Consider the following 13,822-nt stretch of genomic DNA (forward strand, 5'->3'; position numbering starts at 1 on the left):
AGGGACAGATACAGCAGAGAATTCAGAGTGGAACTCAGTTTAGGAGTGAGGGGAAAGCTGGAAAGTGGCCTCATAAAAGGGCAGAGAAGCCGTTCCTTTACTATAATTTTTAATCTTTTTGTTTGACTATACTATGCACGTGATTTATGCAAAGTTTGTTGAACATTTAGGCACAATTAACCCCTTTCAACCTGAGAGTTCCATCCAGCTCTACATCTAGTAACAAATTATCTAATGCAGGTGCAGAATAGATCATACTAATCCATCACATATACAGGAGCCTCCCGGCTGACAACAGCGACTACAATTGGCAAATGAATGTTTGAAGATTTCCAGTTAACGGGGAATAAAAGCCATTTTATAAGGTTTAGGTAAGTTCCCCACTCCAGATACATTTGGGGTAATGTCAATTTCTTCTCTCGGGACCGAGGATTTTATGTTAAAATTTTGCAAAATGGAGACAAGGAAGAGGAAAATCTCCATCTGCACCAAGGAATGTCCAAGACAAATCCTCTTTCCTAAAAAAAAAAAAAAAATAGAAGAGATTTATTAACCAACTCATCTCAACACTTAAAGGGCTTCTCTGATAAACATGACGATACTCAAAGTTAAACATTTTTGAATATTTAATATTAAAAATTTGGCACTTTTAAAGGTTTTCTCTAACCATCTTAGTGGTGACAGTCTTTTATCTTAATCATGGGTGAAAATGGATATGATCATCAACGCAGGAACGTTTTGTGGTCGTGGAACTTGTTAGAAACCCAGCCGTGATGTCCTTATTGTGCGCAGGTTTTCAGGCAGGGACTCTCCTGTGATTGGTCCATTTGAATGTAGCGTCAGAGCAGGTGCTTTGTCTCCAAAGCCAATAGGCCTAGATGTCTATACATGTCTGGTATATTAGCAGGAGCTCCACTATTGTTTATTCTCTTTGTTTCTCACCCACTACCATCATGTCTTTTTACTTTTTCTGTACTGTGATATCATAGTGTCCCAGCACAGGGAAAAAATATTGCAGGACGACTGTCACTATTATCAATACAAGAAGCCCTAAGAGAGCCCTAAGCACTATGATTTATGCCAAGGCGTGAGTCATTCCAAACTTGTTTGACCTAAAATGAATCAGAGACAAAACCAACTGGATCCAAAATGAACCTTGAGGGGTTCGCCAATCACTAGACATTACATGTATGAGAAGATAACCCGACCACAATAAGGACATCATGGCTGGTTATCAGGAGGACACTACATATATGAGAAGATAACCCGACCACAATAAGGACATCATGGCTGGTTATCAGGAGGGGACACTAAATGTATGGGAAGATAACCTGAGCACAATAAGGGCATCATGGCTGGTTATCAGGAGGACACTACATGTATGAGAAGATAACCTGACCACAATAAGGACACCATGGCTGGTTATCAGGAGGACACTACATGTGTGAGAAGATAACCTGACCACAATAAGGACATCATGGCTGGTTAACAGGAGGACACTACATGTATGAGAAGATAACCTGACCACAATAAGGACATCATGGCTGGTTAACAGGAGGACACTACATGTATGAGAAGATAACCTGACCACAATAAGGACATCATGGCTGGCTATCAGGAGGACACTACATGTATGAGAAGATAACCTGACCACAATAAGGACATCATGGCTGGCTATCAGGATGACACTACATGTACGAGAAGATAATCCGACCACAATAAGGACATCATGGCTGGTTATCAGGAGGACACTACATGTATGAGAAGATAACCTGACCACAATAAGGACATCATGGCTGGCTATCAGGAGGACACTACATGTACGAGAAGATAACCCGACCACAATAAGGACATCATGGCTGGTTAACAGGAGGACACTACATGTATGAGAAGATAACCTGACCACAATAAGGACATCATGGCTGGCTATCAGGAGGACCACAATAAGGACATCATGGCTGGCTATCAGGAGGACACTACATGTATGAGAAGATAACCTGAGCACAATAAGGACATCATGGCTGGCTATCAGGAGGACACTACATGTATGAGAAGATAAAGAATCTGTATCTGGGTTTACCTGTGGCGAGAGGCATAAACGCGTCATTCTTCTGAAACTCTCCTTTCTCATTGAGGAAATTCTCAGGGTTAAATTCTGTCGGGTACTTGAAGCAGGAGGGATCCTTTAGAACTGATGTCAGCAAAGGGCAGATATTAATGTCCTGAAATGTACAAGTTATTCCATAGTGAGAACAATGTATTATCATGTACAGAATAGTAGAGTCATACAGTCTAGTCTGTAGTTTCACCTCTTTATAAGTCTTGTGTCCTCTCAGTTATTATTGGACACAGTCGTCCTCCCCGAGCTCGATATTGTCGCAATAACAATTACATTTCTTTTGGATTTTTTTAATTAAGCTTTTGAATAAAAAAACAGTAATTAATAATGCACAAAATGAAAGTGCTACTTACTCAGAGGGCTAATCTGAACTTGAGAAATTATGGAATATTCACAAGAGGGTGTTGGGGGGGGGGGGGAGTTTGAGATGGAAATCAATGTATTAGTGGTATGGTAACACACTTCCCATTGGCCTTGTATGATGTCATTGTAGGACACGCACAGACATAGTTACATATACATAGTTGATGAGGTTGCATAAAGACATTAGTCCATCAAGTCCAACCTATAACCCTACAATCCCTACTTTGTTGATCCAGGGGAAGGCAAAACCCCCCATCCATAGTAGGTGCAGAGAGATATACAGTATTCTGTACCTTTGGTAATGTATATCCTCTCAGTGTCACCTCTTTTGTGGTTTTCCTTGGTCCTCCCATTGGAAACAGGTCTGTGAATCTTTGCATTTCGTGAATCACCGCTTCGGTGTACGGCATGTGGTTCCTGTCTTGTAATGTTGGGTCACGATTTCTGCCTATGACATCATCGATCTCTTTGTGCACTTTAGCTGCAGGGCAGGAAAATAAATTCATTTGAGATGAGAAAAAAAAACTATTCCATGTGCAACTTCCCTAAAAGTGAAAGTTTACAAACTAAGACTATCCAACTATTGGGTGACTATAAGTCTCAGCATGTCACAATATTCAGGACATAGTGGAATCTACAGTAACCCCAAATAAAACTAGGTAGAGAGCCATGTAAAGTGCCGCTGTCTGCAAGAGTTGTCAGTTGTCAGTGCCTACTGAATACAGGGAATACAGAATAGAGGCTGCCATAAGCAGCAGCTACTATTTGGCTGAAAACCTGAACAACCAGTACAGAGAATATGTCCTAGACCTTTTATTAGTTAATAATTAGGAGATAACCCTCCTTGAAAATGCACTACTACTATACAATGTACGGTGCCAGAGAGCCAAGGGTTAATAAGTAGGGTTGAGCAAATCTTGACTTTTCAGGATCGATTTTGAAATCCGATTTCCGATCATTTTTCATTCGAACCCGATCTCGATCCCAAATCTGATCCCAATGCAAGTCAATGGGATTTTTTTAACTTATCGGAGGTCGGATTTTAACCCCTTCCCGCCGATGGCATTTTTTGATTTTCGTTTTTCGTTTTTGACTCCCCTCCTTCTAAACCCCATAACTTTTTTATTTCTCCGCTCCCAGAGCCATATGAGGTCTTAATTTTTGCGGGACAAATTTTTCTTCATGATGCTACCATTAATTATTTTATATAATGTACTGGGAAGCAGGAAAAAAATTCAGAATGGGGTGGATTTGAAGAAAAAATGCATTTCTGCGACTTTCTTACGGGCTTTGGTTTTACGGCGTTCACTGTGCAGCCAAAATGACATGTCCCCTATATTCTGTGTTTCGGTACGGTTCCAGGGATACCAAATTTATATGGTTTTATTTACATTTTGACCCCTAAAAAAAATTCCAAAACTGTGTTAAAAATTTTTTTTCTAAAAGTCGCCATATTCCGACGGCCGTAACTTTTTTATACGTAAGTGTACGGGGATGTATAGGACGTCTTTTTTTGCGGGGCCGGGTGTACTTTTTAGTTCTACAATTTTCGGGAAATGTTATTGCTTTGATCAGTTTTTATTCAAATTTTTATCAGAATCAAAACAGTGAAAAAAGGCGGTTTGGCACTTTCGACTATTTTTGCCGGAAAAATATTTTTATAGATTTGTAGAGTGGGCGATTTCGGACGCGGGGATACCTAACATGTATATGTTTCACAGTTTTTAACTACTTTTATATGTGTTCTAGGGAAAGGGGGGTGATTTGAACTTTTAATTCTTTTTATATTTTTTTATATTTTTTTTAACTTTTTTTTTTTATTTTTTATTTGCATTTATTAGACCCCCTAGGGGTGTTGAACCCCAGGGGATCTGATCACTAATGCAATGCATTACAATGCTAATGCATTGCAATGCATTGCAAAAAAGCATCCTTTCTTTTGCAGGCTGCATAGACCAGCCTGCAAAAGAGAGGATTTGCAGACAAGCCTGGGAGCCTGTACAAGGCTCCAGGCTGTCATGGCAACGGGACGTCAGCCCTGGAGCATGCTCCAGGAGCCGGCGATCCCGGCCAAAATGGCGGCGCCAATGCGCCGCCGGGAAAATGGCGCCTCCGGCGCCTTTGACCGCGGCGCCGGAGGGGTTAATGCCTCCGATCGGTCCGGGGACCGATCAGAGGCATTAGAGCCGGTTGTCTACTGCTTAAAGTAGTAGTAGACACCCGGCGGCTATGGCGGCCGCCCGGCTCCCAGGCGGTCACCATAGTTACAGACCCGACATGCGCCGTACTATTACGGGAAGGGAAGGGGTTAAAAGCAATCCTACTCACTATACAGCATGGAATCTAACAATTGAACGCTTTAATTGTTAGAATCCACGCTGTGTAGTGATTTTTTTTTAATCACTAAGTAGCCAGAGGATTTTTTTTTAATCCTCTGGCTACTTAGTCCCCCCTGGTGTCCACTTACCTGCAGAGATGGCTGGTCCGGTGCCCGGTCTTCTCGTTCTTCTTCGCCTCGCTGCCCCCTGCCTCCCAGGTTAGGAGAGTTTGGGCGGGTTAGGAGAGTGTGGGCGGGTACTGGGAGGGGAGACATCACATCTCCCTGCCCTGTACCCGCCCACACTCTCCTAAGCCTCAAGCCTCGCCTTCTTCCTAGCTCTTTAACACTAACCTGGGAGGTGGAGGCAGTGAGGTGAATAAGAACGAGAACACCAGGCACTGGACCAGCCATCTCTGCAGTTAAGTAGCTACTAGAGATGTTAGCTAGTCTCCCATTAGAATGAATGGACACAGCCAGCGCGCAGGGGGTTATGGCTGTGTGCTGGCTGCTTCCATTCATTCCTATGGAACCGCAGCGGAGCCTTCACACTGAGTATACACTCCGCTCAGAATGAGCTGAGCATATACTCAGTGTGAAGGCTAACATTGTTAGCTTTTCCCACAATGCCTGGCCAGTAACAAAGCATTGTGGCAAATAATCACCGATCTCGATCCCACCTAAAAAGATCGTGTTCGGAATTCCGACAGCGTTCGTGAAATTTTCTCGATTGCCGATCGGAATCCGATCTTTTCTGAACACGTTCACTCAACCCTATTATTAAGATATGTCCAACTTACCTAAGACATCTGGGTATTTCATAAGAATGATCAGAGAATAGGTTATGGCCGTGCTCATGGTCTCCACTCCAGCAAAGAAGATCTGGATGGTGCAGGCCAGGAGATTCTTCAGGTTAAATTCGCTCTGTGGGTTTATTTTCTCCTAGTGCCGGAGAAGAGAGTGGTAAATTGTCATTATTATCATTCTCATGGCTTATATCTAAAACTACATTGTATATGACATACAGAGGCTCCTGTATACCAGTCATTAACGTGAGCTGATCGCTGGGGTTCCCGGAAGAAGGAATTATTTCGGATTAGGTTATTGTCCGGCACTGCGCCATCTTATTACATCATGATAAGCGAATAGTTATCCTAAGTCACAACAACCTATTAATAACTGCCAAAGCCAAATGGCTCAACTCTGTCGACCTCATAGAGGCAAAGTAAGGCTGGACACATCTCTAGAAGAGCGTCTGCCTCGTAGATATAGCATGGACTGTATAAACATATCAAGCACAATAACCCAAGAGACAACTGATGGAGCGTAAAACAATCAAACTTTCTGAATTTACCTTTTCCATTTTAATGAGGAAAACATCAACATAGTGTCTGGGATTATCAGGATCCAAAGTCTTCAAATCGGTTTTTACTCTACTATCAACAAACTGCTTAATATTGTTCATAAGTTTATATATTTTCTGGTGAGGTCCCGGAATAAAACTCATCAGCCCTGGAAACATCTCGTATATCTACGATGAAACATATATACAATAGTAAGTAGATACAGAAGGAATATACTGATATAGCATACAGTGTTGGCCAAAAGTATTGGCACCCCTGCAATTCTGTCAGATAATACTCAGTTTCTTCCAGAAAATGATTGCAAGCACAAATTCTTTGGTAATATCTTCTTCATTTAATTTGTCTTCAATGGAAAACCACAAAAAGAATTGTGAAAAAGCCAAATTGGATATAATTCCACACCAAACAAAAAGAGGGGGTGGGCAAAAGTATTGGCACTGTTTGAAAAATCATGTGATGCTTCTCTAATTTGTGTAATTAACAGCACCTGTTACTTACCTGAGGCACCTAACAGGTGGTGGCAATAACTAAATCACACTTGCAGCCAGTTGAAATAGATTAAAATTGACTCAACCTCTGTCCTGTGTCCTTGTGTGTACCACATTGAGCATGGAGAAAAGAAAGAAGACCAAAGAACTGTCTGAGGACTTGAGAAGCAAAATTGTGAGGAAGCATGAGCAATCTCAAGGCTACAAGTCCATCTCCAAAGACCTGAATGTTCCTGTGTCTACCGTGCGCAGTGTTATCAAGAAGTGTAAAGCCCATGGCACTGTGGCTAACCTCCCTAGATGTGGACGAAAAAGAAAAATTGACGAGAGATTTCAATGCAAGATTGTGCGGATGGTGGATAAAGAACCTCGACTAACATCTAAACAAGTTCAAGCTGCCCTGAAGTCTGAGGGTACAACAGTGTCAACCCATACTATCCGTCGGCATCTGAATGAGAAGGGACTGTATGGTAGGAGACCCAGGAAGGCCCCACTTCTTACCCAGAGACATAAAAAAGCCAGACTGGAGTTTGCGAAAACTTACCTGAGAAAGCCAAAAACGTTTTGGAAGAATGTTCTCTGGTCAGATGAGACAAAAGTAGGAAAAGGCATCAACACAGAGTTTATAGGAAAAAAAGAGGCCTTTAAAGAAAAGAAGACGGTCCCTACAGTCAGACATGGCGGAGGTTCCCTGATGTTTTGGGGTTGCTTTGCTGCCTCTGGCACTGGACTGCTTGACCGTGTGCATGGCATTATGAAGTCTGAAGACTACCAACACATTGTGCAGCATAATGTAGGGCCCAGTGTGAGAAAGCTGGGTCTCCCTCAGAGGTCATGGGTCTTCCAGCAGGACAATGACGCAAAAAACACTTCAGGTCAGCACTAGAAAATGGTTTGAGAGAAAGCCCTGGAGACTTGTAAAGTGGCCAGCAATGAGTCCAGCCCTGAATCCCATAGAACACCTGTGGGGGAGAGATCTCTTGATGGCAGTTTGGAGAAGGCCCCCTTCACATCTCAGGGGGGACCTGGAGCAGTTTGCCAAAGAAGAATGGTCTAAAATTCCAGCAGAGCCTTGTAAGAAACTCATTGATGGTTACCTAAAGGTCGTGCTACCAAGTATTAGGCTGAGGGGGCCAATACTTCTGTCCTGCCCATTTTTGGAGTTTTGTGTAAAATGATCAATGATTTGACTTTTTTTCATTCTCTTTTGTGTTTTTTCATTGCAAGCAAAATAAATGAAGATATTACCAAAGAGTTTGTGCTTGCGATCATTTTCTGGAAGAACATGAGTATTATCTGACAGAATTGCAGGGGGGCCAATACTTTTGGCCAACACTGTAACACTCCCAGAAAACGCCTTTAATCCATGGCTCCATGTTACAGAAAAGCAGAATTTTGGGGGGTTCAGATTTTGCTGCGTTTTTTTGACGCAAATCCAAGTACGGTTAAAAAAGGAATGGGAACTATAAAAGAAGCCCTAATACTTCGACCTTCTGCTCAATACACTTCTGGATTTGGCTAAATATTTCAACAGCAGTGATGGAGGAAGAAGTAACACAGAACTTTTTATTATTTGTATGCAGAATTTGGGGGTAAACACGATCTGGCACTTCACTGCCTGTATGGAGGCTATGATGGCTCCTGTCGCTACACATCATCTTATACAGTGCATATGACATCATCACTGTGACCTTTTCATTAATGACTTATGATTGGCTAAGAAGCTACAAGACCATGTGATCCTACTCCTCTCGGCTCTTCTACCTCATGTTACATTTGAGAGATTGAAAGTTTTGCTACATTTAGGTCTAATCTGGTTTGATACCAATTGGATCTTTCATTTCTATTGGACAGCAATGTCAATATTTCTGAAGAAATCAGCAATGTTTTAATCTCTTATTTATATATAAAAGGGTTTCTGCCTTTCTGTTCTTTATGCGCGACCAAACGACTGGACCGATCCTCACCACATTTGGCACACAAATAGATCAGGTGTTCGGGAAGGTTTTAGATCAGCTCTCTCAAATGTACCATTCCTGAGATACAGTATCCCCAACAGTGACCTGCGTTAGCCAATACAAACCTGTAAGCCTTTCACTCACATTCCAACTTCCATACATACAGTCACATGTCCGTTATCAGCCAATAGAGGCTCGCAGATACTTAGTCTCCACATGCACACAGCTTTACTCCAGATTTTCTTAACAACCCAGGGCTATTTCTTGAGTGCTGTACGTCCGCTTTAAATGGGCAGGAAACTGTGGATGACACTGTTACACAAGGTCACATACACACAGCTTTACTCCAGGTTTTCATAACAACCAATCGCAGGTTTTTGACTCATATGCAAACTGAGATACACATGATCACATGACACTTATGGACCAATGGAAACTCGCAAGTTTTTCAGTCTTCACATGCACACAGCTTTACACCATAGCAACCAACCTATTGTTACAGGACTACTACACAAACAAAAATGAAATATACCCGTGCAAAGCCGACCTGGCTACTGCTAGTAATCCTATATAACCACATATAAGAAATAGCGCCACCTACTGGTTGGATCTATAAAAAAATCAGTCACAGTCAATCACAATATACATTTTTTTCCTGCCCTCTCCTTACCTGTCCCCAGGGTGAACTCATAGTGGAAAATGTTTCATGAATATAAGACAATATAGTGGAAATTTCTCTGTCCTTGTAGTCGTAGCGATGTCCAAACATGAGGGAGAAGATAATGTTGTAAAAGGCTTTGCTGAGACTCTGCCATGGATCAAAAAATGACTCTAAAAGGAAATGTATTAATAGCAATTACATTTCTAACTTATTCTGAATTTGTGCACTAGATATTGTAATGTCACAGGAAGTCGGCTCAGAGGCTTTTATATACCAGGGGCAAAAATAAAAGGGTAAAGTTAAAAACCTCCTGCCCCTGTGTTCCTATGACAACTCCTGCCCTTGTGCTTTAACAGCTTGGTTTTACCTGACAACAATCAATTAGATTTCTCCAGGGATTGGGAAGCTCGTAATACTCAGTTTGCCGAATATTCATGAAGTTTGACCATATGGATCATTTCAGGCCACTCTTATTGGCACAAAGTGGAAGTGCTATTATTATTATTATACTACAATAACTGGAAACCAATGGAAGGTGCCGCAACCTAATAAACAGTCACCCCTGCTGAGCTCCCTCGCAGTCCAGTAATGCCCCGGGACATGATATCAGTCAGAAGCCAGAAAAGGATACCTAAAAACTTCCGAACGCTACAAGGTTGCCCAAGAGAAGGGGAATATCTCTGTTTATTAGGTTGCGGCACCTCCCCTGGGCTTTCACTTATTATATTATAATAGTAGTGTTTTTTGAAAATTTCGGGTTAAGGACAACATTTGGAAAATTCTGTTAGAATTTGGTTCAATCCAAACCTGTTTGTTCATCTCTAGATTCAATGTGAACATCTGATTGGTAGATGACACATGTGGCAACTGGCAACCATCCTTCAGTCCTACTGCCAATCTTGTGACCAGGTGACCACACATGTCTTCTGCTGAAATGTCCATTAATTAAAATTTTTAACCTTGATGGGATTTAGAAAGAATATCTGATCTTATATTGGTTTGTTGGGTTCCTCTTCCAAGTAGGTTCTCAGTTGTACATAGTCTATACATGTATGGAGCCATATTGTACTTTCATATACCTACAACTGGGATTGTATGGGAGAATACTTACATAATACTGTGTCATATTATAGTACCATATGGCGTCACAAAAGGGCTTAGGTCTACATAGAATGGAACCATAATCTCTGCACCAAACCTTGACTTGTTGTATTAATATGATGGTTGACGCCTTGGTCTTAATTTCCATCTTATTTACCTTCCTAGTTTGGTGGTTTCTATAATAACCTTTTGTATTCTTTAGAGCTGTTACCAAGTGCTTGATCTCCTCGTGAATTCGATCCTCAGTGCTCCTTTTACCAAAACCAAAATCTCGCAGGGTCATTAGAGAAAAGCGTCTGAGCTCCCTCCACCGCTTCATATTGGCAGTAAACATGAAGCCTGTGCAATGATTGTACATGAACGTCACCCAATGATAATAGAAATGGCTACAATTAAAATTGCCCACATGGACTGGTTCTTACCATCGTTCTTGTAGAAGGCATCCAATGTTCGCAGATCTCCTCGGTTTAAGTAGGCATCCCCATTGTCCACATATATTTCCTTCACTAGTTTGTACCCGGTGACCACCACAACTGGACGGGAGCCCAGATACACCGTGAACACATCTCCATACATCTCTCTAAGCTGAAGGGAGCAATGGTGGAACCTTGAGCACCTTTATGGAATATTCCCCAAACCAGTTGTCTTCCACCCTATTATATTTAGTCCATCTAAAGACTATGGCTCCAGGAGATCCATGTCCAAAAACCCATTGTGAAAAAACAACAAACAACATTCTGCATCTACTTGATACATTACCTACCTCTCATGTCTAGCTACATTTTTCACATAGCACCATCTCCACTCCTGGCTGTTGCTGTTGTCAGTTCACACAGTGGAAGATTTATTGACGACTGCCTGTGACTTGATACCACATTAGGCCGGGTTCACACTGTGCTATTTTACTGAACAGCTGCATGCAGTTTCTAAGAGCAGCGATGAGCAGAATTCTTCTACAAATGATGGTTAGCAGCATATTGTCAGGGAGGGATTATGTGAGATATGTTGTTAACAGGCTATCATGGTGGTCTGGGTCCAGATACAAACGGAAAGGGAACGGACGGCATGCAGCTAATGATGTCAGAAGTTGTGCAAGACAACCAAGCTAAGGCTGTGAGCTAATGGTACTCTACTGGTTACAATGTTGCAAGAAGGGGTATACAAGAGGGGGCAGTTTGACAATTAAAATTACCCCTTGCTACCCTTGGCTGGCCTGGTAAACAGTACGCCGAACTTGAATCATCTATTAGTTGTTGTGGAGCCAAGGAGTGAGCAGTGAGTATGATTCTTAGGACTCACCTCTCCTAGTATGTCAGCAGAAGTCATTATAATGTCTGGTACAAGGGGGCACTATACTGTGTGAGGACTGTGGATATTATAATGTGTGGATTAAGGGGGCGTTCATAGGATAATAAGATAAGTGATCGAAAGGTAAAAAGTGAGCAACATGGTTATAGCTTGTAAAGTTTTGTAGAATGTTGAAATATAAAGACTACATATTATTGAGAGTAATCACCTTCATCAGAGAATTCACAATATCACCTCTTATATCCAGGGCATTACCCAGCAGTGGTAGAGGGACTGGTCCAGGGGGGAGTTTTCCACCATTCCAAAAAGATTTTAAAGTTGCAACTAAGATGAGGAATGAGATACAAAAAGTTAGAAAAAGCGTCAGTAAATCCATCTCTGCTAGGTCTATAGAGAATACAGACTCCAACTGTATGACTGATCTTTTGTTGTTTATATATCCAAACCCCTAGAGGTGAAGGGCGGAGGTGGAGCCTGGGAATCTGAATGTTGCAACAATTTGTTGCCAATTAGCATAAAATCCTGATGATTGTGGAGTTATTTGTCTTCACAAGTAGGACATCGTGTAATATTTCTGGACAAGACTGGAACAAATACTGAATATGGCTTGAAATACAGAAATCAGCAAACAATACAAGGGCCAAAGGATCAGATTTTTTAAAAATGTTAGGTTCTGGTGAATCTCAAACACAGAAGCAAAGAAAAACAGAATCAGGTGACCCGGAAAGGACCAGGCAGCTTCCCCATAATACATTCCAGGCAGGGACTTGAAGAGAATCTTTCACCGCCTCCACTAACACCAGTTCTTATCTGATTCTGGCACAGTAGGAATTTCTTTTCTAGCCCCCACCGTTCCTGAGCTTCAATGCTGTTAGTTTTGGAGCCAGATGTGTTATTCAGTTTCTGTACTGTCAAGAGAAGTTGAATGTCCCCGTGGGGCAGCAGGAGAGGGACTTCGTACTGTGGGGTAATTGGAGATGAACATTATAATGTGGGGACATATAGTATTGGGGTGATTGTAGGAACATTATACTGTGTGGGGGCACAATATTCACAGAAACACATTCATTACTTTGAGTTCAGCAGTTTCCTTTCCCACTTCCATCATACCACCTTCTACTTCGTCAACCCCACCAAGGCACCTAACAAGGTTATATATTTGGAGCAATAACAATTCCCTGTTCCTTTAAAGAGTGAATTTTCATAGTGACAAAAAGAGCGATATCTTGACAAAAAAGACAGCAATTTTCGACAGAAAAAGACTGTGATTCAGATGGCATTATGTCCGGTCTAGGTCCGGTCTAGGTCTGCTAGTAGGGCCAGGTTGCCGGTTGATCATCTGCATCTATAAAAAGTGCATAAGAAGGTGCAGATACAATGCAGGAGAAGTTCAGTGTTGGGTTTCTGGAGGAGATAAGTTCGAGATGTTTATTGTGCCTTGCATTGTGTCCTGAGCCTGGTAGGACATCACTTTTTTACTGATTTGTTATATAAATAAAACGCGCCCTGCTTGCTCTCTATCAGCGGCGTCACTGTCTCTATCCGTTGTGAACCCCGACACTATCCCTCACTCTATGTATTCAGAAAGTCCTGAGAACCCGTCCAAACTCCCTTAACTGGTTCCAACAGCCAAGCGAGTTTCATAAATCTGCTCAGGGGTGCGCTAAAGTGTGGAAAAAAACTTCCCAAACTTGTTCCTCCCATCCAGTGGCGGATCCAGGGTTTGCGGGGCCCTGGGCAATTGACTTTGGCGGGGCCCTACGCGCAGCGCGCCGCAGCAAATTAGGCCCCGACCACTTTTATGTTGACTCCGCCCATTCTCATTCATTTTTCATGTGATTCCACACAGTATAATCCTCCTACAGTCACCCATAAATTATATGTCCCCCCTCCATCTCTCCCCATTTTCATATACACCCTTCATCTACCCCTAGTTTCATGTCCCCCCCTCTATCTCTGTCCCCAGTTTCATGCCATTCTCCCCCTTTATCTGCCCACAGTTTCATGTCCCCCCCGTCTCTGCCCCAGTGTCATGCCGTTCTCCCCCCTTCATCTGCCCCAATGTCATGCCATTCTCCCCCCCTTCATCTGCCCCAGTGTCATGCCATTCTCCCCCCCTTCATCTGCCACAGTATCATGCCAT

At 42.3% G+C, this 13,822-nt stretch overlaps 1 protein-coding gene across 1 annotated transcript; it reads right to left on the reverse strand.

Moving 5' to 3' along the window:
• Nucleotides 1–287: 287 nt before the first annotated feature.
• Nucleotides 288–12,058, reverse strand: LOC142184837 (cytochrome P450 2G1-like). The gene is made up of 9 exons (XM_075259940.1): nucleotides 11,888–12,058; nucleotides 10,794–10,956; nucleotides 10,558–10,710; nucleotides 9,280–9,440; nucleotides 6,154–6,330; nucleotides 5,600–5,741; nucleotides 2,776–2,963; nucleotides 2,081–2,222; nucleotides 288–518 (listed from the first exon to the last, which is right to left on the reverse strand). The coding sequence occupies exons 1-9, from the start codon at nucleotides 12,053–12,055 to the stop codon at nucleotides 337–339; spliced, it is 1,476 nt and encodes a 491-aa protein (XP_075116041.1). The 5' UTR covers nucleotides 12,056–12,058; the 3' UTR covers nucleotides 288–336.
• Nucleotides 12,059–13,822: the final 1,764 nt, after the last annotated feature.

The sequence above is a fragment of the Leptodactylus fuscus genome, chromosome 11 (genome assembly GCF_031893055.1).
Source record: "Leptodactylus fuscus isolate aLepFus1 chromosome 11, aLepFus1.hap2, whole genome shotgun sequence".
NCBI classification, from domain to species: domain Eukaryota; kingdom Metazoa; phylum Chordata; class Amphibia; order Anura; family Leptodactylidae; genus Leptodactylus; species Leptodactylus fuscus.

Coding starts and splice junctions, on each gene's coding strand:
- LOC142184837 (XM_075259940.1), bottom strand. CDS start 12,055: ATGGATTTACTGACGCTTTTTCTAACTTTTTGTATCTCATTCCTCATC. Junction 10,957..11,887: donor TTGTGAATTCTCTGATGAAG/GTGATTACTCTC, acceptor TGCTCCCTTCAG/CTTAGAGAGATGTATGGAGA. Junction 6,331..9,279: donor TGAGTTCACCCTGGGGACAG/GTAAGGAGAGGG, acceptor GTTTCATCGTAG/ATATACGAGATGTTTCCAGG.